The 22008-nt window shown below is 37.1% G+C and overlaps 2 protein-coding genes across 5 annotated transcripts in view; one reads left to right on the top strand and one right to left on the bottom strand.

Annotated features, from left to right (window-relative positions):
• Positions 1-22008, bottom strand: part of LOC145768634 (CD63 antigen-like) — a 32672-nt gene that overhangs the window by 1544 nt on the left and 9120 nt on the right. The gene's annotated exons all lie outside the window — the stretch shown is intronic.
• LOC145768633 (uncharacterized) lies at positions 358-21996 on the top strand. 4 transcript variants are annotated; one of them, XM_082580178.1, is made up of 14 exons: positions 358-452; positions 5034-5094; positions 6758-6828; positions 8156-8234; positions 8357-8443; positions 8564-8668; positions 12149-12202; positions 13092-13271; positions 13693-13818; positions 14286-14600; positions 14965-15084; positions 15937-16087; positions 18367-18454; positions 20900-21996. In XM_082580178.1, the coding sequence occupies exons 2-14, from the start codon at positions 5076-5078 to the stop codon at positions 21062-21064; spliced, it is 1560 nt and encodes a 519-aa protein (XP_082436304.1). In that variant the 5' UTR covers positions 358-452; positions 5034-5075; the 3' UTR covers positions 21065-21996. The 4 variants fall into 4 exon arrangements, with proteins under 4 accessions (XP_082436304.1, XP_082436305.1, XP_082436306.1 ...); XM_082580179.1 differs by lacking the exons at positions 358-452; positions 12149-12202 and having other exon boundaries at positions 4972-5094; XM_082580180.1 differs by lacking the exons at positions 358-452; positions 18367-18454 and having other exon boundaries at positions 4972-5094.

Genomic DNA, 22008 nt, shown 5'->3' with positions numbered 1-22008 from the left:
CTGATTGTAGCCTTCGACGATCACGCCGCCACCGCCGCCCCTCCCCTTTCAAAGTACCTAGCTACGCTACTGAATTGGATTAATTGTCATTGGGGCCCGCAAAGCATATTTCGCACAGGGCCCGAAATACCCTAAGACCGGTACTGGCAGCAGTAAACAACTTTTTGTTTTCATAATTACTGAAAATAAGCTTATCCCAGCCAGCAATGACAAATGGGGCCTTTCTGGGTACCAAAGGGGCAATAGCCTATATTGGGTCCCAACTTGGCTGCCCGATTGGATACCAGTTGTATGTGTCTGCGGGCTCAAGTTCCTACCCAATTGGGCAGCCCAGATTGAAAATGTTTGAAAAAAACGCTTCCAAGCGGTGTCGAACTGATGTCATTGGTATCTAGATCTCAGAGGATACGATATGCCACTGAACCTCACACCAAAAAGCTTCGAATCCAGAGGTAATGAAAGTAACTTTTCTTCGTAGTTGAAGGGATTGTGAAAGAAGAAAATGTTTAAAAATATTTATGTTGTCATCATAATTTAAATTAGGCTACTAATATTCTGGACTAATGTGGGAAATTCAACTCAAACTAAACTTTGTAAAATGTTGTTGTGCAAATGGGCTGCCCAGACTAAACTCACATGAGATCTCACATTAACCCTTGCAATACTGTAATTATTGGCAGTATAAAAACAACTCTGACAAAGTTGTTTTTATGCAGCGAATAAAAATACTTTTGTTTTGTAAAAAAAATAATATTGAGCATCCCAATTATCACCCATGTTGGGGTGAATTACAACTGGGCTGCCCAAATTCAACCCACATAAGTGCTCATATTTTCTACTTTCTTTTACGAACTGAAATAAAATAAAAGTGAGTTGAAATTAAGAGATGGGGCTCGGTTTGTGGCAATTAATTAAACACACATGAAAAACTGGACTTATGTTAACCCATTAGTGACCCATATAAATAACCCACAATTGTTCTCACAAGGCCAAGTGCTCACTTGAATTTTTACTGGGCCCCACTCGGGCTTGCTGGCTGAGATCTTGTTTCAACGTAATGCCGATGCTTGATATTTGTTACATTTAAAACACTGGAAGCAGCTGACTCGATGACTAATAATTTAGTCTTTCACTGTTTCCTGTCTGTTGTGGAATCTATATTGTTATGGTGCTGTTTTATTTGCATTGTTTATAATTGTACCGTTTACAGGGGCGCCGGAAGCGGGGGGGCAGGGGGGCGGATGCCCCCCCTGCCCTCAATTTTTCTGCAGATGAAGGGGCAGGGGGGGCAATGATGCCCTATTAAAGTCATGTAAGCTACTGCACATTTTGCAATATAACAATTTCTACTATTCGCTTTTAGCATATTTATAATCTTTCATTTTTGCCTCAAAATAATATTTACGGCACAAAATTTTGCAACTGCAACACAGTAGGCTACAGGCCTTAAAACTCGTTTTTTTTTCGGCCGGCTACGTAGCCTACCGGGAGCTCCTTCTCGGCTGCCAAATCTGCGTGATTGGAGGCCAAAATACAAAATAACGATAGCACAAGTAAATAAAATTAAACTTGCAACAATGCTAAAATGATCACATTAGCGTTGTTGAAGTCTGGGCCTGGGCGACGTCCTACAATAGAATCGTTGCACCACGCAGTAACTGCTTTATCGGGATTGTAATCCAGTACTGCGGGACCATCTAACGACACTCGCACGAGTGTCTCCAATGTGGCTGATTTTAAAGAAGTTTGCCACTCCCCTACAATTCTTTTTAGCAACGAAAAATAACGTTCGACATGTGTTGACGATGACGGCAAGGTAATAAAATAAGTATTTCAATGATGTGAAAGACATTACTAAAAGAAGCATAATTTTTGCGGATGTCAACTAACCTAGTTCTTCTTTTTAACAACGATTCAATGTCCGACAACATCAAATCGACATAAAAACGACAATATTGCCAGCCGATGTCAATTAGCACTCCGAATTTAGACTTTGTTAAAATTAACGCCGGGCCGATTGAGGAGGTAGCACCGGCTGTCATTCAAGCACTACTTTGCGGCCATGGCCGCAGGCTGCTTTAAGGCTTCACAGTAGGTTACATCATTATAACATAGCATGATGCCCTTCTTTGTATACCGGACACTTGTAGGCTATCATTACTCAATAGCCTACATAGTGAGCTGATAGATTAGCATTATCGCTATATCTTATCTTAAAACTTGAAAAAAATTGGCCTTTTAGTAAACAAAAAAGCCCTTTTTTTTGTAATCTTGCCCGCCCCAGTCAAAAATCGTTCCGGCGCCCCTGACCGTTTACTATTCTCGCCACAGACGAAATAAAAGGTTTCTCTCTCTACTCAAATAGGCTATAGCCTACGTCACTAAAAAAAAACTATGGTTGGTTTTTGAAGTATAAAGAAATAAGCCTTGGCCGTCTTTAATAAACTATAGATCAATGCTTTTCCTCCTTTATAACAGGGGTCGGCAACCTTTTTCTAACAGCGGGCCAGATTAAGCGGGTCGTAGAAACTAATACCACTTTTAATAGATTTAGACTCATGACTTCAAGGCGTTAACATAAAGGCTTCAGCATATCGGCTCCTATAGTAATACCCTTGACGGGAATCAGCTGAACCAATTCTTCAACATCAAAATTGTTTGTTTTTTTGGTTGGTTTTTGAATCTTTATCCCCGGACTGATCAAGCCTTGATTGGCTATTCCTGGTAGTTTTTCAGACTTGTAGAGGCTCTTGACACAGGGCCGGTTACCGAGATTGGCATAGTGAAGTTTCTGATTGTTGAAGTGTTGTTGCCGGGGAATTATTCCATTCACTAGGTGTATGAATACTCCATTCACACCGTTGAATGGAGAGCAGTCCTAACAGTGCATTGCTCAAGCGCACACGCCGAAAGTCAAACTTGCTCCGCGTGATCTTGAGCCGGGCGCGTAACCACTGAGCTAATGGGCGGACACCTAGAGTTTGTTTACTCCACGCACAAATACTGCCAGCTCAGCTGCAGGCGTGTCTGTGCTCTCATCTATCGTCATTGAGATGAATTGTAGATCTACAATAACTGTTTTGCTAGATTTTACGTTCTCACATATTTCTTCTTTTCGTCGAGTTACTGTTTTTGGTGAAAGACTTGTATCTGAGAAATAGTTTGATTTTTTTTCTCTGGAAATATGTTCTATAACATCCATCATCATACATCTTTTCCCAAATTCGCCATCAGTTAAGGCCTATACGATTCCTTGTCTCTTGCTATTAATTGTGCTTCCTTGTAGCTTGCAAAAGAATTTCATGATTTATTGGTTTTCGTTGCAACAGAGAAATTTGATATTTTGAGTAACTTAGATTAACTTTGACGTTCCTTGTTTGACCCATTAACTTGAAAGAAATAAAATGTTTTATATCATAATGGCGCTTTGTGTTGAATTCCTTGTTTACAGAAACAGAAACACTGCAAATCGAAGATGTAGGCTTATCAAAATGAATAGTCCTAATGAAAAAGTACTTGTTCTTCTATTCGATTATGATATACCTCTCCCGTGCCATATAATCCTATAATTTGTAAAGGGGCTGCCAGCCGGATGATTTTCCGTGGCGGGCCGTAGGTTGCCGACTTCTGCATTAAAACAACCGTTGGCACTTTTTCATTTGGCAAAATGTTTATCCGTCCATACAAACCAAAAATAGCTACTTTGCAGCTATTTGTTTTCCCTATTCGTGGCGTAGAAGAAAAAATCATTGGCAACCACAGATAGAGAAGAGTAGGCTACAATAAGATGATATTCTACAACTTTAACCAAAAGCTGTTCAATCGAGTAAAAAAAATATTATTTGCAAAACTTTTATCGCGATTTCCTTACCCTCTGGCCTATTAACAACTTCTTAACTTACGGTAGACTACTTTATATTTCTTGAAAACAATTACAGTGCCATATAGGCTATGACTTTTTAATTGCTTTTAGCTACAAAGCGTTGAAAAGACAGGTGTAACGGTTTTAGGCCTACTGGTAACTTACTTAGGGACCTTTCAAATATTACGTAACGCTATCGAGGCGGAGGGGGGGGTTATGAAAAGCGTTACGTTATCGGGGAGAGGGGGTTCAAGCAAAACGTTACGTAACGCTTACGAGTACGGTACAGTAATTTATTTGTGCTGGCTGGTATCGTCGTTTGGATACTAAATTAACCTGAAACCATATCCAACAGCACCTATTCAGCACCAACAAAATCTCTATCAAGTATCAACTACGGTACTGTAATTCCCGTCATTCCATACAGGTTCTAAGTGCTTAAAGCCTCGCATTGCGAAATTGCAAGGCAACATTCTTACACCACAAAGCTTGCTTTGATGTGAGTGAAGATTGAACAACAATACAACATCATGCTGAGCATCACGCAGACCGTTCAAGAGAGCGTGGCGGGCATTGCACAACATGTCTGCAATAGAACAACGACCATATGTTCATTAAGAACCAAACGACTTTGACACAAACCTCTCAACAGGTAGAAGACATTCATACGTGCGAGTCTGAAGAAGACAATTATGCATCAAGTTCGAACCACACAAGCGAGAGTACTGCTCCAATATATAGAAACATTTTTGAAGCATTGATGACCCCATTCGAAGATGCTTAGCTTTCCTTGCGGTTTCTTTTGCGCTTTTGTGATGTTTCTTTCAATACATAACCAAACAATGAAAGGTTTGGATCAAAACATTTTGGACGGTGGGCTACTATAACGTTTTAATTCCAAAAAAAGAATATAGCTAAAATTTCATGTCTCAAACGTAAGCTTTAGGTGCATACAAACCAAGATATTTTATCAGCACGTGTTTCCACGTCATTATTTTGATATAAACTGGCAAAACGGGCTTTGTAATGGAGAAGCGTCACGTGGGGGAGGGGGGGGTTGACAAAAACGTTACGTTGACGTCACATGGGGGAGGGGGTCAAAAATTCGGAAAAAACAGCGTTACGTAATATTTGAACGCTCCCTTACGTGCTATTGCAACAATTTCAACAGAAAGTTACTTTTGTGAGCGTTGTTGATAAAACCAACTGAAAGATGGAAATGTCACCGAAGGGTAAGTTTTTATCTTTTATGTTCTAGGACTAGGTAGTTTCAGTAAATTCACAATGAATTTGTGACTCACACAATCTATTAAAGTTTCTTGCGTTCTTTCATACTTTTAATTATAAACAGTTAAAAAAAATTCTCAAAAAATTATATTTTAGTTTGGGCAAAGCTTGAGGAAGCAATCTCTGACCAAAAGCTGTCCCACGTAAAAAGAAATTCCAAAATTAATAAAATTCATCAGAAATCGAAGGATTACAACTGCCACAACCTGTCTGTTGTAACTTTAGAATTTGTAATGAATATGGCACAGTTGCAAGCCCTGATTTCCGAACATTTTGCAACCCATTACTTACCGATCTCTACGATAAGGTTGGTATAGCGGTGCTAGGCTCCTTCACTGTTGCTCAACATCAGCTTTTTTCATGTCAGGTTTCAGCATTTATAATGCATTTTTGCAGTAAATTTACTTAATGATGGATAAATTTTACGTTAGAATGTAAATTTTGCTCAGACTTAAAACCCGTTTTGTAAATCTAGCCGAACTCGTGATAAGTTAGATGCAACTAAAGTTTGTAGTTGCGACGTAGAAAGTAACCGCTCACACATCTTTTAATTGCCGTTCAAAATAATGTATGTTTCACTTTTTTCTCTTGCCTTCAACTGCACTGCAGTATATAACTTTGTAAATTTTATTTTGTATGTTGTTCGCTCTGAGGATGCGCATTTTCATGGTGCGCGAAACGTCAGTGAAGCAATAAATCAACTTGTTTGTCTTTGCTTTTATATTCATCAGATCAACGTTGCAACTAGTGCTAGAAACGAAAACAAATCTGTTAGTTTTTTTTATCTCGTTTCAAAAAGTACCGCTTCAACTTAAATAACTTTAAAATCTAAACTTAACCAAACTTCATCCATACGTGTCTGATGGTAGAATGAAAATTCCTTTTCATAATTTACTTCAAAATTTCAGCAAAACCAGAGAAAAAATAACAATGAATGCGATACTCGGAAAGTTGCCACGAATTACTGAACTAAGTAACCACACGGCATTTAACATGATATATTAGAGTGAACATAAAACTATAAACTACGAACGTTTTCGGCCATACTCAAGTTAACCCTCCTCAAGTAACGAAAATAACTGATTTTACAATAACTTCTACATTGAAAATAACTGATCTATGCAATGAATTAAAAAACTAAATGCACAAGAATGAAACTACAATGCGGAGGAGAAAGGCACATCACAAGGCGGTTAATTACGCGAGGCAAAAAGCGCATCATACAACAAATTATGAAAAAAATCCCTATCTCTGAAACGTTTTTTCATAATTTTTTCAATATAGATCAGTTATTTTTAATGTAGAAGTTATTGTAAAATCAGTTATTTTCGTTACTTGAGAAAGGCTAACTTGAGTATGGCCGAAAACGTTCGTAGTTTATAGTTTTATGTTCACTCTAATATACAGTATGAATGATGTTAAATGCCGTGTGGTTGCTTGGTTTTATCTGTTTATGGTTAAAGAAAATCACCTCTCTACCAAAATTGAATTACTGAACTGTAATATAATTTTTTTGTGCAAGTCATCAACTCATCATCATAGCCTACTTGTAGATTGAAATTTTGTATTAAATTAATTGCTGAGTCATTATCTATATTCTTTTTTCAGTCGTTCTGATAGGAACAGTTGGCTTGTTCATAGTTTTATCTTTCATTTTTGGATTAACCGGATACATCAAGGTAACGAGTGTTTTGCATTGCATCAGCTTGTACGATTTGTAGAAAGACCCATCAATCATTGTGTACAAGTATTTGTATTATTATTATTAATGTTGGACTTGAATGAACAATAAATGGTGTCTCCACATTTTTGTGTTGTTTTCTCGTAAATAGGCGAACCCTTGTTATCACGGTAAATCAGTGTCAAGGAGGGTGTAAACAGAGGCACGCCTAGTTTTTTGCGTTCCTTTTGCAATTGCATATTAATTTCCACTCAAACTCGACTATTTGAAAATATATTTCCTGGTTGGTCGAGTCCTCGGAAGTAGACACTTCACTGCAATTGTGTGTAATGAATGAATGAAGCGAAAGGGTGCAAATGCATTAAACGTATTCAAAGAGTTTTTAAACGTATTCTTGATGTGATCGAACGATGCTTTCTATGTGGGCCTAAACAAACTAATTAACCAGATCCAACTCAATCTCATAGTTTCTTTACACTCGTAAAAAAGAGTTTTTTTGCATTTTATATTTGTCACAATCAATGTGCAAGGCCTCGCGACGGGCTGCTTTGTGTCTTGACCGAACGTGCTGTTTTAATTGTGGAATTCTTGAGCGATATGTTATTATCGGTTACTGTCCTGTAGTGACCTCTGATTGCGAAATCTTTATTATGTAACGTATTTCTAGAACATTATACCCTACGTGCAAATCTGGAAGCTTCTTTAACTTGCTTGTTTACGTGTAGTGCAACTTGACAGAACAATGAGTTCTCATGATGTGACATACGTAACCTTCTCGAAGTTACTAGACCGAACAACCTGCTATAAATAGTGGTGTAATTTGCGTTACTATTATGAGTTGTAGACTGTTGTTGTAGTAGCTGGTAATATCGTGCAGAAATTATTATTGTTGATTGAGAGTTGAAGTAATTGAATACAAGTAGATGAGAGCTGGTGCTGATCTAAATTGTGATCGAAATTAGAGTTGCATGAGAAGCTGTGTTGAGCCGTTCGTTAAAGTCTTTCAAGAATTTTCATTATCATTTCACTAGTAGAACTATCCGACCATTTAATTGACTGCTTTTCAGTAATATCCCATTAAACTACGTCATTGAACCTTTCCAAGTGTCTTTTCTGGCAAGAGATAGAAAGAAATCGTGACAATATTCGTGAAAAATGTTTAGTAAACGTTTAAAATTGTCATAATTTTCCTATTTTGTTCAACACTAGTGTCGTGAAAACATTCGTTTTTCTTTCGTCATTGTGATTCGAATTTGAATGATAACTCATCACGGGCCCGTGATGTAATAATTGCTTGCATTCATGGTAACCTGCCTTGTTTGCAGTCTGAACAAACTGAAGATGCAGCAAGCACTTCGGCACAAAAGCAAGATCAACTGACCAACGAAATTGACGAGTTTCGAGGTATTGCGCTTGTTTTTACGTTTATTCAACGATGACTAGACCTGTAATTTTATGTTGGATTTATTCCTTTCGCTTTAGAGTTTAAAGATTCGATTTTCACTTGTTGAAATTTGTGATTTCAGACATTGTGGAAAGAGTATTAAAAATAGAAGAACAGGCTTTCAGAGACAAGGAGCATATTCTGAACGTCACTATGGGCGTATCCTCACGTAAGAATGCAATGCTGTATGAAACTGTTGTAAAAATTTTATGCTTAATTTTGTGAATAAATTTCTGTGACTTTACAGTTGTGAATTGTGGACTAAAATGTGTTCTGAACTCTTTTGTAGAGTTACAAGCGGTGATGATGGTCAACTCAAAGCTAGTTGAAAATGTAAAAACCATGCACGACAAACATCTAATCTTTCCCGGAAAACTTGTTGCGCTGAGAAGTGGTAGGCTTTAATTTCAACACTGCTTTCTGTTATGCTAAGCTATGTAATCAATGCCCGGCGATACTTTTAATTGAAACAAATAAAGAAAAATAAAATAATTTATGTTGTGTTCGATTCCAGACTAAACCCGATGCTGGATAGGTTACCATGATGTTTATCTACGGATTCTGTGCGTTGAAAGTTCTCAATTCTTTGCTACTGAAGTAATTTCATTTTGTGCAGATATTGTGATGTTTTAACAGACCTGAGAAATGTTTCGTATAATTTAAAATGAAAGTTAAAACTGTATAAACGAAACTGTAATCAACATTTGGTTAGAATAACGGTTTTGTGTTTGTTTTTAAATCTAGTAGCTTAGGCTATAGACCATGGGTCACCAAACTATGGCCCACGGCCCGCGAACTGATTTCATCCGGCCCGCCACGTGCTGCGGAAATAACAGCTGCACTACAACTGTTAAGGAAAAAAGTTACCAAACTTTTTGTAAAGGACTGACGTTGCTGTTTATCATTAGGCCACCACAAATGGGGACAGCCTAGGCCAAATTTGGAAAAATGTAGCCTAATGTTTTTTCAAGAGCACAATGCCCTGTAGTGTATCACAGTAGGGTGGAGTGAAAAATAAAAAAAATTGAATTTCAAAAAGTGGTCTTGATATATGGCCCCAAATATCAAATGAAATACTTCTATCATAATTTTGGGTTCTTGCACCCTCTAGTGGCCGTGCAATTTCACTAAACAAGCTGAAAATAGCTAATTTTGCCATATCTCGATAACCGCTTATACGAGAAAGTTAGTTTTTGGCTTAAATGCTGCAGAAGTGACATGTTTCTATCTTATTTCCAAACAACTTTGTCTTAAAAATGTACAGAAAAAAAGTTACAAGCAAATTACTGATTTTTTAAAGTAAAATCAAGCGCTGGTGCAGTGGGTGCGATGTCAAAAGTGTATAATGAATTAATGATTGATCTTATGACTGTGAAACATACCCCATCAATTAGAACTACTTTTAAAAACTTACTCAAACAAATGAAGTCCTCTTCTAGTATAAATACACTTGATCTTAGCAAACAAAGAATCAATAAAACAGTCCAGTTTCAAAATAGACTTCAGGTAATCCACTATTTTTATGGCTGATTCACACTGTCACAGTTCGGCTTCGTTGAGGCAGAATATAGTTTTGTTTTAGAAATTGTTAAATAAACTAAATTCATTGTGTGCATATCTAATTTGTATTTCAAATGTCATATCGGAGTCAAAGCACTTAGTGTGAATCAGTCCTTCACATTCTCACAGACATGGTGTTGTATGGTTTGTATCACACAACTCCATATTGAAAACACGAAAATTTCAAAGCTGGTTTCAGCATCGCACATTATTAGTCTGCACCTGCACAAACATTAAAATCATGTTTGGTATTGAAGAATTTCATCAGTTTTCGGGACTTTAGTTTTTGTCTGATGAGGCCATCTCTACGTTTTAATCCAGATACATGAGCAGATGCCTCAGTCACCACTTTCACATGTCTTGCTACTGCCTTGTTGTGGCAAGGATGATTGAGCCTTAATGGTGATTTTCTCAGATTTTCCAGCTCGAGGTCTGACAAGTTCTTGATTGCTGGCGGCTGGTCGATATCTTTGAGGTTTAAGTTGACAATTTGGTGAAAAGATTGAGCCTTGATGTTGATAACTGGAATTTGGAACAATCTGATGTTGGTGTCAATATTGAAGAAATTCTTACCACCAGCAACAATGGGATTGTGCATTTTGATTTCAAACCATATAGCTCACTCTGTCCCACATAGAACTTCAATATTCGACATGCAAGAGTCAACCATCTTGGATGAACAATCGGCCCAACCTCTAAATATTAAAGATCTAGTTCAACTAAACCAATCAAGGTCCTGCAACATTGATACCAACATCAGATTGTTCCAAATTCCAGTTATTAACATCAAGGCTCAATCTTTTCACCAAATTGTCAACTTAAACCTTAAAGATATCGAACAGTCGCCAGCAATCAAGAACTTGCCAGACCTCGAGCTGGAAAATCTGAGAAAATCACCATTAAGGCTCAATCATCCTTGCCACAACAAGGCAGTAGCAAGACATGTAAAAGTGGCGACTGAGGCATCTGCTCATGTATCTGGATTAAAACGTAGAGATGGCCTCATCAGACAAAAACTAAAGTCCCGAAAGCTGATGAAATTCTTCAATACCAAACATGATTTTAATGTTTGTGCAGACGAATACTGTGTGATGCTGAAACCAGCTTTGAAATTTTTGTGTTTTCAATATGGAGTTGTGTGATATAAACCATACAACAGCATGTCTGTGAGAATGTGAAGGACTGATTCACACTAAGTGCTTTGACTCCGATATGACATTTGAAATACAAATTAGATATGCACATAATGAATTTAGTTTATTTAACAATTTCTAAAACAAAACTATATTCTGCCTCAACGAAGCCAAACTGTGACAGTGTGAATCAGCCATAAAAATAGTGGATTACCTGAAGTCCATTTTGAAACTAGACTGTTTTATTGATTCTTTAATTGCTAAGATCAAGTGTATTTATACTAGAAGAGGACTTCATTTGTTTGAGTAAGTTTTTAAAAGTAGTTCTAATTGATGGGGTATGTTTCACAGTCATAAGATCAATCATTAATTCATTATACACTTTTGACATCGCACCCACTGCATTAGTGTTTGATTTTACTTTAAAAAATCAGTAATTTGCTTGTAACTTTTTTTCTGTACATTTTTAAGACAAAGTTGTTTAGAAATAAGATAGAAACATGTCACTTCTGCAGCATTTAAGCCAAAAACTAACTTTCTCGTATAAGCGGTTATCGAGATATGGCAAAATTAGCTATTTTCAGCTCGTTTGGTGAAATTGCACGGCCACTAGAGGGTGCAAGAACCCAAAATTATGATAGAAGTATTTCATTTGATATTTGGGGCCATATATCAAGACCACTTTTTGAAATTCAATTTTTTTATTTTTCACTCCACCCTAGTATCACAGCAGGGGATAAGTTTTCCAGCAACCTTTCGATTTTCATCACAACTTTTCTATTTCACCGCTGACTTTGTTATTTATTGCGCTCAATTCAAGTCAATGGAGATTCTAAATAGTTGTATATCTTTTCCCAATTTGCATCCGGCCCGCAGCTGTTAATCTCGCAGCAATCCGGTCCTGAGAGAAAAAAGTTTGGTGACCCCTACTATAGACAAATGGACACTAATTGACATACCCAAAGTAAAAAGACCAAAACATCTTGGTTTTTTGACAAAAAAATAACCATAATTGCCAATAAGAGTGGCACAGGACTGAAATGCTGGTCTGGTCTGACAGACAGGACTGAATAGCACAGGACAGAAAGAAAGTTGTGAGGCTGGAATCCTACGCCAGCAAGTAGGCCTATTTATTGCAACCATCCAAGTCAGATGCAAAGTAAACATCATCATGTTTTTAGATACTTCGTTCACTTTTTCCGCAATTAATAAAGATGTTAATTCGCTAACTCAAAGTAAGTGTAAAATTAGTTTTTTTCTTCTTTTCACATAAAAAATCACTATTTTACATCTAAACAAAGACTTGTTAACTTTATTTAAGCATCTGAATATGTTTTGATATACAAAGCATGGTTCTTGTTTGAATAAAATAATGAAGAAGGTTTGCATTAAGAAAAAATATTAAATGACAAAAGTACAGCAATACTGATTTTTTAAGGAATTCTTGGACATGCTCTGTTATATTAAAAGATTCGAATCGTGGGAAAGTAAGCAATCTAAACACTGGTTGAAATTTTTCCGGCTATATATAGTATCTCGCCAGTTTTTGTTTTTAAAATAGCAGATATAGTTCGAAGCCACGGCATCGCCAGCGGTTTTCAAAAATTGACCTGGAATTGAATAAAAAGCTTAATTTGCCGTTGAGTTGTTATTTTTTGTTGTGTTCAACTGTTCATGCTAACCCCTGGTTGATGAGGATTTGCATTGTGGATGGGAAAGCAGAGAATCCAATGTTGGTGTCCATCTTGAACCATCATGTGTCTTATCATAATTTCCCATGTCTAATCGGATGAAGAACTCGAAAGATGAAATTACTATATGAATTTTGAATCATAATTCCAGGATTTGCTGAGAGTAGTAAGATGCGTGAAAACAGAGCGTTCAAAAGTGCAAATAGAACAATGCATACAAATAGGCCACAGTGTGGTGAGCAAAACAAGTTTATCTGTTGTAGCCTACTGCTGACAAAAAATAAAAGTGCGTTAGTAGTAGCAGAATTATACAATTAGTAAACTTCGTGGAACCCAATTTGAAGAGCAGTGCACTAAACCATCCTGACCACCAAGAGAGACATATAGGGTAAGCCTTGTAATTCTGCTTAGTTCAATTGTGTTTCGTTTTCAGCAATCGATGATTTGCACCTGTCCTTCGACAATAGCAGTGAAGAGTTAGATGTAGTTATAAACAAGACTGCAACCAGCACAAACAAGACTATAAGAAACTTGACTGAAGAACGGGCCAGTGATGAATACAAGGCTCTTCTGAATAAGACAATCACCGGGTTGAAAGCAGAAATACGGAAAAGTAAGCCAAACAGTTATAGTGCTAAGAAGAGCAAAGTTTCGCTTTTTTATTGCAATCTATTGCAAATTCCAACTTTTCATTTCGTCTTTGTAAGACTGCTCAACAACAACAAATTTGAACAGAGCTGCAGTGGAAATGTTTTTAGAATATTGATTTTATTTTTGCTCAATCACTTTCCGATAAAAGCTGACGTTAAATTGAGTTAATTGTGTCAATAGGAAGAAAATGTCTCGATAGCTTGGCTGAATAAAAGACCAACTTCGTGTACGGACAAATAGTAAAATCAAACAACACCCAGGTCCATTGTTTTTTTATCTTGTTCCTTTGCTCAGACAGCCAAGCAGAAATGATATGGGCTATATCTTGGCATACCTTGTTATCGTTGCTTTGAAACGAAGTGCTTACTTAACTTTGTTTTCAGCGGTTGAAAGCGTCGACATTGCATCCACCAACCTTGGCACCGCAGAAGAAAATCTTAACGCAACTAAAGAGCATTTTGAAGAACACAAAGCTGTTTTGACGGACGAGTCAGAAAAATTAAACATTTGTAAGTGGAATTGAAACATGTTTACTTTTTTCTGCGTTAGGTTATCAGATCCTATAGTTGTAGTTATGTAATAGTAGACATAGACAATTAGTCTACCTTCTTGGCATAGCCAGGCCAATATCTGGTTGTTATAGAATAGAATAGATGCAGGTTGAGTAAACACCAAGGCAAGGAAGTTAATCTTTGTGTCCAGTATATCACTAAACGCGCTTCATCGATATGTCGAAGACACTTCCTTTCCAGCAAACAGGCTCTTTTAAAACTCAGCAGCGCAACCTAAAATCTTTGATTTTAACTTTCAATTTTACACATTGGGCTAGTTTACCCACTGGTTGATGAGGACCCACTGGTTGAACGTATTCATTTTCAAACTTACCTTAAACTGTAAGGTAAGTTTGAAATTTTTTAACAAGTATGACTTTTTATATCGTGTGACTTGTTACCAAACAGCATGCGTACATCCACAGCAATAAAATCATTGAAAAGTAAAACTGATGCTTTGGATTCCTCCAACTCTTCTGCCAACGCATCATCCGTAGAGGCTTCAGGATCCAATGAAGTTGCATCGGAAGAACTAATAACAACCACAGTCTTCGCACCGACAACGGCGGAGTTTGAAACGACCACAATAGATGGAGGGTCTGGAGGATCCGAAACAACAACACCAGAAGAAGGATCTGGGACAGCAATGGATGAAGGCTCAGGCTCAGGAGCAGTTACAGTCACCACAGTTACCACTACAACAAGATCACCCGAGGAAGAAATGGCGTTGTTGACAGCAGGTATGCACTATACAATGCTCTAAAATTTGGGTAATTAAATTAATTAGCTTTTCATCATTATGAAAATTTTGGTAAATTTTGCTGGTCGATGTTGTGGATCGTTATTTGGCCCTTCCAATTGTACCAAAATGTCAGAGTTGTAATATCTGTGCATATATAACCTTTATTAGCACGAAGCCGTTCGCACAGTCATTCACTTACATGAGACAAACTGCTGGTCAGGTGACCTCAAGTTCAATGAATACACGTGGAAGGCATTCAACCGTAATAAAATAATAAAGCAGTGTTGCAGGGGTTGGCTACATATAGAACAAGAGTAAGCTATAAATATTTCAACATAAGTTACATTTTTGTTTGTTTTTAGACGTCACATCAAACAGACAGAAAATTAGGACTCTTGAAAATACTGTAAACGTTTTTATACATGAAACCTACAAGAAAAACTTAGATGAAATCGCAATTGCAACCGGTCGGTTACACAATCGTAAGTAGGCGAATAGGATTTTTTTGTTAAAGATTTGACTTTTAGCAGTGCGGTCATTAATCTAAGCACGATGGCTGTCTGAAGATGTAGCTTGATTTTTTACATTTTACCGATTGTTACTTACAATTTGAATAAAATTTTCTTAAGGTTAGGTTTTCGCATACATTACTTGCTTCTCCCCACAAGAAACAACGGATTAGCAGGTATAATGTATCCACGTTCGGCAATCAAATTGTGTTACGATTACAACTTTATCATGCATTTAAGATAGAAAATGTGATTTTTCAACGCTTTCAATCAATCTGTTTGCAACGACTCTCCTATAAGTCAGCAGTTGTGAACTGAGCAAATAGCAGTTGAGCTGGTGACAACTGAGCTATAAATATTTCAGCTGGTCGTTGAAGTTGGCAAATGATAAAACTGAGCTAGTAACAACTGAGAAAGCTGAAACTTGGCATGACACAAGTCAGAAAATTTAGTTAAAAAACCAAGCAAGTCCGAACTGAGCAAGTAAATCTCATTTACTGACTTGGACAGTAGCGGAAATGTACTTGCTGAGTTGAAGCACTTGCTGAGTTGTCTCATGCCGAGTGGTCTGACGACCATTAGCAACAGTCGGCCGAGCTTGCAAAAGTCGACAAATCAGGCCTCATATCCACGGTATGAAATGATGACGCCACAAGATCTTAACGTTCTAACAATGGCTACAAGCAGCTCACTATTCATAGCGATGTGTATCCAATTACGGCAAAAGTAATATTCAGTGTTTAAATATAGATGCCAAGTGTAGCATTTCGGCTTTGTAGCACATAATACCACTTTGTTGTACCAATATAAATTACCTTTACACAGGCCATGACGATGCAGTTTGGATGCATGGGCTGAACGGTTATGTTTATCGAATCACTCACTTAAAGCAAACCTGGGCGGCAGCAAAAATAACGTGTCAGAACTATGGTGGATATTTGGCTCATAAAGGCATCACTGATTTCATCGTTCGGTGGTAAGGAGTTGATATACAAAAATGGCTCTAAGCCAGTGTGTCTTAAACTTTTTTACCTTATAGGGCGCACTTGCAGACCTCAGAAAATGTGATGATACATCAGGGGAGCGATGCATGCGCAAAATTTTTTTGGGTGGTATTTTTCTTGGTTTACTTGCAAATGTTAATTACATGGACCTCAAAGTTGCATTATCTTTAAAGTACTAACTGTACGCTCAATGAGATAAGCCGAAACAGAAAGCAAAATTTTGTATCAGAAATAAAGCCGTTGAGGCCTGTATTGTAATAATATCAAATTATGAAGACACACAGCACAACCTTTCGTTGAAAAAATTTTGGTAATAACATCCTTGGCTGGGTAGCCCACGTCGACTTCTCCAATTTGGCTATTGTAGCATATCTTTCAAATCTTAACAAATAACTATCCAACTCATCCTTTTCTTCAACAAATGATGGCAAATCTGGACGTCTAACTTGCGCCACAATAACATCTCGAGCATTATCGTTAGTAGAATTTGATTGCTCACCAATGTCCAGCTTTTGTCTTTCTATGTCAAGTTTTAACTTTTCCAATTCATATTGCGCTCTTCTTTCTTCAGCTTCTGCTTCGTACTGCCGTTGTGCACGTTTTTCTTCAGCTTCAGCTTCACGCTGTGCTCGTTTTTCTTCAGCTTCAAGTTCTGCTCGCTTTTCTTCAGCTTCAAGTTCTGCTTTCCTTATTTCACGAGCAGCTCTTCTATCTTCTCTTTCGTCAGCTTCTCGCTGAGCTTTTTGGTCCATTATCTTGTGATACTCTTCCATCACAAACTGACACTTCTCATTACCATTCAGCCCCATTCGTTCAGCCATGCTCCCTAAGTCTTCAATCATCTCATGTTTGACGGTATCCGCCATTTTGACAGCTTGTTGTTAATTTATTATTCTTTCAATAAATCCTTCGGTATTCTTCGGTTTTTCGGTTTTTTCCGGACGAGCCCCCAGAATGTCACGATTTCTTTCTATCTCTTACCAGGAAAAAGACTTGGAAAGGTTCAATGACGTAGTTTAATGGGTCAAACCGAAAAGCAGTCAATTAAATGTCGAATGGTTCTGCTAGCGAAATTATAATCTAACTTCTTGAAGGACTGTAACGAACGGCTTCTCAAATAACTCTAATTTCGAACACAATTTATATCAGCACCAATTCTCATCTACTTGTATTCGATTACTTCAACTCTCAATCAACAATAATTTCTGCACCAACTACCAATCCACAACTCATAACACAACTCTCATAATCAACTCATAATAATACAACTCCCATAATCACATAATCAACTCAATAATAATCATTACGCAAACTACACCACTATTTATAGAAAGTTGTTTCGGTCTAGTAACATCGGGAAGGTTACGTAATGTCACATTGTTCTGTCAAGTTGCAATAAATGTCAACAAGCAGAAGCTTAAAGAAGTCTAAAGAAGGTCACGTAGGGTAGAGTACTCTTACATAATAACGATTTCGCAATCAGAGTTCCATTGGTAAACATCCTTGTGACATCATGACAAACGATAATTAGTGATTGAGAAAACAACAGAAGTAACGAGGTTCGCATCTTACAGAATGGTCCAGAACTACGTTACATAACAAAGATTCGCAATCCAAGGTTACTTCAGGTCATAACCGATAATAACACATCGCTCAAAATTCCATAATGAAAACAGCACATTCTGTCAAGGCGCAAAGCAGCCCGACGCGAGGCCTTGCACATTGATTGTGACACAGACCTACAAAAAATATCTCCCCATTTAATAAACTGAACTACCCATTTCATTGACTCAGATTCAGAGAGCTCATGCTTTCTAAACCCTAATCCTAAAAATAATAATTTACAGATTTCTTTCAATATTTTTTCGATTTGCATGCTGCGCACCTGGCGACCTTCCGCGGCGCACCAGTTAAGAACCGCTGCCCAAAGAAAAAGAGCAAAAATATTGTCAATGAGTTGCAAAAGAACTGAGTGTCTTTGCTCTTTAATGATATTAGAAGTTTTGATTAAGCGACAGAGAATATAGCCTAGGACTGACATGATGTTTCTTCTTGAATTAATAACGGCTCGTAGAAATCCTGATCCGATATCAATGACATCAACAACATCGTCAATCCCCCTGCTGCTTAACATACTTTGAAAGTGAACAACCGTAGCCTACGTTTGGACGAAAATAAACAACACGTTGTAACGGAATTTGTCGCACGTAGTCGGTTGTCAGGGGAAGTTTTTGAATTTGATTATTTCTAGGCGGTTAACCACAATCGCCATCGCAGACGCTTTACAGCCATATTGGATTGGGCTCAGTTACAACTCCAATGAAAGGGATTGGAAATGGGTAAGATTCAAAAATCTCTGAATTGAACTCATTCTATAAAAGTTGCCCCTTTTTATGGGATTGACAGGATGGATCGTCAATCATCGTGCTATGTATTTGTGCTGTAAATTTTCTGACGATCTCACCAAGGGTGAGCAGAATAAAGGTTTTAGGAAAGTACCAATCATTTGCTTTAATTCACTTTGCTCAAATGTTTTGCTTGGCAATGAGTACTTTTTTGCCACGGTATGTTAATAAAATCTGTTGCATGCGGTATATGAATATGCGGTATAGACTATATGGAACACTCATTTTTGTTGGAGCGTACTGTAACTTTATCAACTGGTATTCTTCCGGTTGGAGAGAACATAGACTTTTAGCTTTCTTCACTCCGCTTTGATATTTCGTGTTTGTTTTAGATTAATGTTATTGGGGATAAATTTTGGTTTCACTTTAAGTGGTCGTGACTTTTCGCTTGACCCGTTGCAGTCTTGTGCGTTACTTTTCAATCACATGATAGCGAATCTCTTTAACGAGGCAAAGGTTATTGTGTATCGCTCGAATTTCCTTATGAGTCTTGAATAATCGTTTTTATTTTGCCTTTGACTGCACAATCTGTCATTTTTACATTGGCTCAACGTCTGAAAACGTTGAATGACGAATCAAATAAAAATGATAGATTTTGCTGTCTGGGTCAGTCATAGCCGTACGAGCCAGGGGGCAGCTGCCACCCTGTTGTTTCAAAACATCGCGAATTTGAGCAAAATCTTGAAATTATTAGGGCAAAAATTGCTATATGAAAAGCTACAAAATTGCATGAATTAAGAAAAACTATAAATTAATATCTTTTACCTATCAAACCAAGTACAGCCTTTTATTTGCACAAGAAATGTGCCGCAAAATTTTCATTCAGCACACCCATATTGATGTATTGTATTGCATGGTGATCAAACTGTAGTACGAAATACATGTAACCAACTGCATCATGCCAATTTGGGCAGCCACCTAAATATGTCTCTAATACTTTTGTGAAACTGCCCAAATCAAAACGCAAAATTTGCTATATAGCTAATTTTATTAATTTTCACAAATACATCGTGTTGATTTGGGCAGCTGAAAACATGAAATTATCTGATGAAACTGATTAGTCTGTTTATGCAACTGCCCAAATTAGCGTGAGGCAGTTTCCACAAAATGAACAAATTCATTAATTTTTCCCATTTACATAACTGTATCGTTTAGATTTGGGCAACAAAAAAATATGAAATTATCTGATCATAGTCTATTTATAAAACTGCCCAAATTGGCATGATGCAGTTGCCTCGGCATCAAAATTTACAAAGTCTTTAATTTTTTTCATAATATTCATAAATGCATCACCTTGATTTGGGCAACTACAAAATATGAATTTATATAAATCTGGTGAATACTTTTGTAAAACAATTCGGGTGGAGAGGTTACAGTACTTTTTCAACCATAAACGGACATAGCTATAAGCAACACTACAGCATTTAACAAAAAAATGTTATACCTGTTAAATGTAATGTTGATGTTGTGGTGTTGCTTAGCTTTGTTTGGTTACTTTTATAAAACTACCCAAACTAAAATGATGCAGTTGCGCACCAAAAATAATATTTAGTTTGTTTATGCAACTATGTCATGTTAATTTCACCAACATTTAAAATGCTACTGCTGAAATATATAATCTCAAACCAATCATAATACATTCATTTATTTCAAAGCTTTCCAAACTCACAACCTGCTATGCAAGCTCGCAAATATTTTGCTTTGCAAGATCTTGTGTGAAATATGGCAGCTCCACTTATTTTCATTAATATCTTAACTTCTGTTCTGTGGAGACAGATCCAGTTGTTTGCATTAACTTGACCTGCTTTTTCTGGTTGCAAAAAAATGTTGGCAAGCTGCATGCGTATCTTCAAAGATGAATTCAGTTGTTCTATCTTGATTACTTTGGTAAGAAATTCTAGCTTAGCTGGTGATCTTGTTATGTTAATTTTTCACTGTGATCATGCACCGCACATTATATTTGGGCAATTTCTATAAAAGCGTGCAGATTTGGGTAAATTTACGTTCTGCCCCCCCAAAATGGTTTGGTCTTGTACGGCTATTGGGTCAGTATAAATTTTTGTAAAATTTAATTTCAAACGTTACTCACTCGAAAGAAGGGTACTTCTGTCCTACCCTGTACACGAGCACGAAATGTTTCTAAGGCAATGCAGAAATCTGCATTAGTTCATTACTAATGATCAGACAGGCATCTAGGCCTACATGAAAGTAGGCTGAGCAGTGAACAGTTCCCCATAAACATTGGCTCGTGAAAAACACGTGAAATTCTGAGGAAACTCGTGTAATACACGTAGCCTATATTTCTCGTGTTTTTCACTGCCAAAGTTTATGGGGTTGTGGTTGGCGAGGAACTTTTCAATAAATTTCCATACTCTGCAGGTTGACAACACTGTTGCCGGAGAAAAGGCAGTTTGGGCTGGAGGTGAGCCAAATCAGGCATCCTTCGATTGTGGATCTGTAGTCGGGGGAATATACTTGTACAAGTCATTTGATACTCTTTGTTCTCAATCTTATTTTGGTTTATGCGAAATGAAATGCTGTTAAACTTCAGTTGGATTATTCTAAAGGAAAACCGCCCAGGATCGTCAATTCTTACAATAGATCGAAGCCTGAAATGTTATTGAAAACAGTAACGAGCAAAAGACAAGTTTCTGTTTCGATCAAAAGCTTTTTTGACAAAAAATAGCATTTTCGAGAAAAAATTGCAACATTTTGCCTTCTTCCATGGCAATATAGCAATTTCAATTAAGCAAACAATGTTCTCATGGGAATTAACTGAAGCAAAGAAAAGTGTTTCGTTTATACACCTTTGTACGATTGCGTACTTTTACAACCTTGTATTTTTTTATCATTTGCTTCATCTTACGGTAATGCTTGAAAACAACCGAACGCATAGCTGGATTTTTTAATGTTTTTGTTTTAAAATTGCAATTACTTTTTGTTATCCCCACCAGCAAAAGCTTTTTTACACATTCTTCGTTTGAGCTTGTGGGGCCGAGGATCTGTTCTTTTTCCACCCATGAGTTACGATGCTACACTGGGAAGCTGCTGAAGAGCAGCCAGTCTTTGATTTCATCGTACAAGACATACAAACCTATTGCTGCGTTAGGTGGGTTGAAGGTGGTGCAATCGAAGATGATGTGGTTTGCGATCTGTTCCTCAGCACCACATTTGCAAGATATAAAAATGATCGCATTTGGTGCTTGGCATAGGATCAATTGCAACTAATAAGATTTGATACGACATATAATTCACTGGAGAAATAGCTAGTTGCACTGTGAGTGTGACATCAATTTTTTTATTTTGGTTATCGCTTTACTTTAGCCACCTTTGTGACGTCTGTGTTACAGAATTTCGTGTTGTTGTTTTGATTTTAGACAAGTGGCCTGATTTTTTTTTTTTTTTTTGAAATAACCTATGTTGTAAAAATTTTTTTGAAAGTATTTATTATGTTTAATAAATTCTGCAAACAGTTATTCTGTTGTTGT

The sequence above is a fragment of the Aplidium turbinatum genome, chromosome 4 (genome assembly GCF_918807975.1).
Source record: "Aplidium turbinatum chromosome 4, kaAplTurb1.1, whole genome shotgun sequence".
In the NCBI taxonomy this organism is placed as follows: Eukaryota; Metazoa; Chordata; class Ascidiacea; order Aplousobranchia; family Polyclinidae; genus Aplidium; species Aplidium turbinatum.
Note: the sequence above shows the minus strand (reverse complement) of the source record. Positions and strands in the feature narration are given on the sequence as shown.